General features: G+C 46.2%; 1 protein-coding gene across 1 annotated transcript; it reads left to right on the top strand.

Annotated features, from left to right (window-relative positions):
- Window positions 1–370: 370 nt before the first annotated feature.
- EI90DRAFT_3133842 (uncharacterized protein) lies at window positions 371–1,039 on the top strand (the record flags this gene model as incomplete). The annotated part of the gene is made up of 1 exon (XM_039064601.1): window positions 371–1,039. The coding sequence occupies one exon, from the start codon at window positions 371–373 to the stop codon at window positions 1,037–1,039; it is 669 nt and encodes a 222-aa protein (XP_038909451.1).
- Window positions 1,040–2,073: the final 1,034 nt, after the last annotated feature.

Genomic DNA, 2,073 nt, shown 5'->3' on the forward strand with positions numbered 1-2,073 from the left:
GAGATCAGCCCCAGGTAGGAGATCTATTGCATGATCCCACGGTTTCTGTGGAGGCAACATGCTAAATGCCTCCTTGGAGAACACATCTTCATAAAGATGGTAGGTTTCAGGGACCATCTTCTCTGATGGGTGCCCTTTACCCTGCCAAGCTTCCTCTGCAAGTTGTTGGGAAAGGGTAGTGGTGGCTCAGATCTCCTGCACATCCTGTGCCAACATCACGTGGACCGTGAAGACTTCGTCTCCAGGTTCTACCGGTTCTGGCTCCACAGGCACTGCCCTCCCACACTCGGGTGGGCATCATGTCATGGTCACCTTCTGTCGACTCCAGTCTACCTCAGGATTGTGAAGAAGGAGCCATGGGTAGCTGACAATGACCGTCTGCTGTCTGAGGTTGGCAACAGCAACCATTGTCCATGGGTCAAAAGATGCTGTTGGTACACTGGCTATCATACTTACCCAGCTTCACTGGAATTTGGTATTTTTTTCAAGATTCCAAGAGGCATATGAGGCAGCAAATGATTCTGTTGTACTCTGCTATTATCTTTGTTCTGTGGACCCAGGTTACACTCACCATTGGGCTGAGTCACTCAACAGCCTATATAATGCTTTTTCTAATCTTGGACGGCACTCGGAGGCGCTCCCATTCATTGCAGAAAGTACCAAACTCTACTCCCAACTAGTCGATGCCAACCCAGAATTATATACATCAGATTGGACCACATCACTCAACAATCTACATAATGCTCTTTCCAATCTTGGATGGTACTCGGAGGTACTTCCATTCATTGAAGGAAGTGTCAAACTCCAGTGCTGGTTAGTTGCCATTCACCCAGGATCATATACCCCAAATTTGGCCATGTCACTCAACAATCTACATACTGCTCATTCCAATCTTGGACAGCACTCGGAGGCACTTCCATTCATTGAAGAAAGCATCAGACTCTACTGCCAGTTAGTTGCTGTTCACCCAGGATCATACACACTGGATTTGGCCATGTCACTCAACAATCTACATAATGCTCTTTCCAATCTTGGATGACATCCAGAGGCACTTCCTTCCATTCATAGAAGAAAGTGTCAAACTCTCCCACCAGTTAGTTGCCATCCACCCAGGACCGCACACCCCATATTTGGCCAAGTCGCTCAACAATCTATGTATTACTCTTTCCAATCTTGGACAGCACTCAGAGGCACTCCCATTCATCAAAGTGTCAAACTCTACTGCCAGTTAGTTGCTGTTCACTGTGGGAAGTAAACTGTTGTAAAAAATCACAATACTTGTAGTTTTTAACCATTTACAGACGTTTTGGTGGTATTTTGAAGGAGGTAAATTACGACAGAATGCGCAGTGAAGTTAAATACCACAGTTGGAATGCTGTAAAATACAACTCAATTGATAGTCTCTTGAGTGCAATGAATTTTACATGAGTTGGGATGCACATTCGATACGTTCAGCTAGCCATCATCATCCACACTAAGAATTGGCCTCGCAAGCTCGCTGCTGTGGTCAATGATAGCCCAACAATGTTCAGAATTTGTCCCATAACAGAACTGGCCACAGACTGACAATACGGATGCAGGTGCAATGATTTGGGTGGTGTCAGAGAGCGTAGTGAAGGGAGTGGGTGATAATGCCACATCCAAATAAGCGCCACTATCTGAAACTAGTCACTGAAACTGTGCTCGAAATTGTCAGAGTCATGCTTGGGTGTTGGCTCAAGTGCATCAAGTATGTCCAGGCCAGAAAACTGGATATGTGTCAGGGACTGCATGTCAGTTCACGATGATAAAGGTGTTCCCGAGAATCCTAGTCATTGTTAACGCTGAAGCGCCACCTTCAGCGGAGATAGGGCTTATATACATGGATACCGCTATCCACTAGAGCGCAGCTACAAACGAGATAAGGAACAGCCGATAGAATGACGACATGAAAAGATAACTATTCATTCGGATAATCGTAAGCGAGGTGTGGGAAAGGGGTGACATGTGGACGGAAGATAGAAGCGGGATGCTAAGCGAGAGCTAAGCGAGATTACCTGCATTCTTCGGATCTCTCCGGATCGTCTGACGGAA

This window comes from Cantharellus anzutake (assembly GCF_015039405.1).
Source record: "Cantharellus anzutake strain C23 chromosome Unknown EI90scaffold_109, whole genome shotgun sequence".
NCBI lineage: Eukaryota > Fungi > Basidiomycota > Agaricomycetes > Cantharellales > Hydnaceae > Cantharellus > Cantharellus anzutake.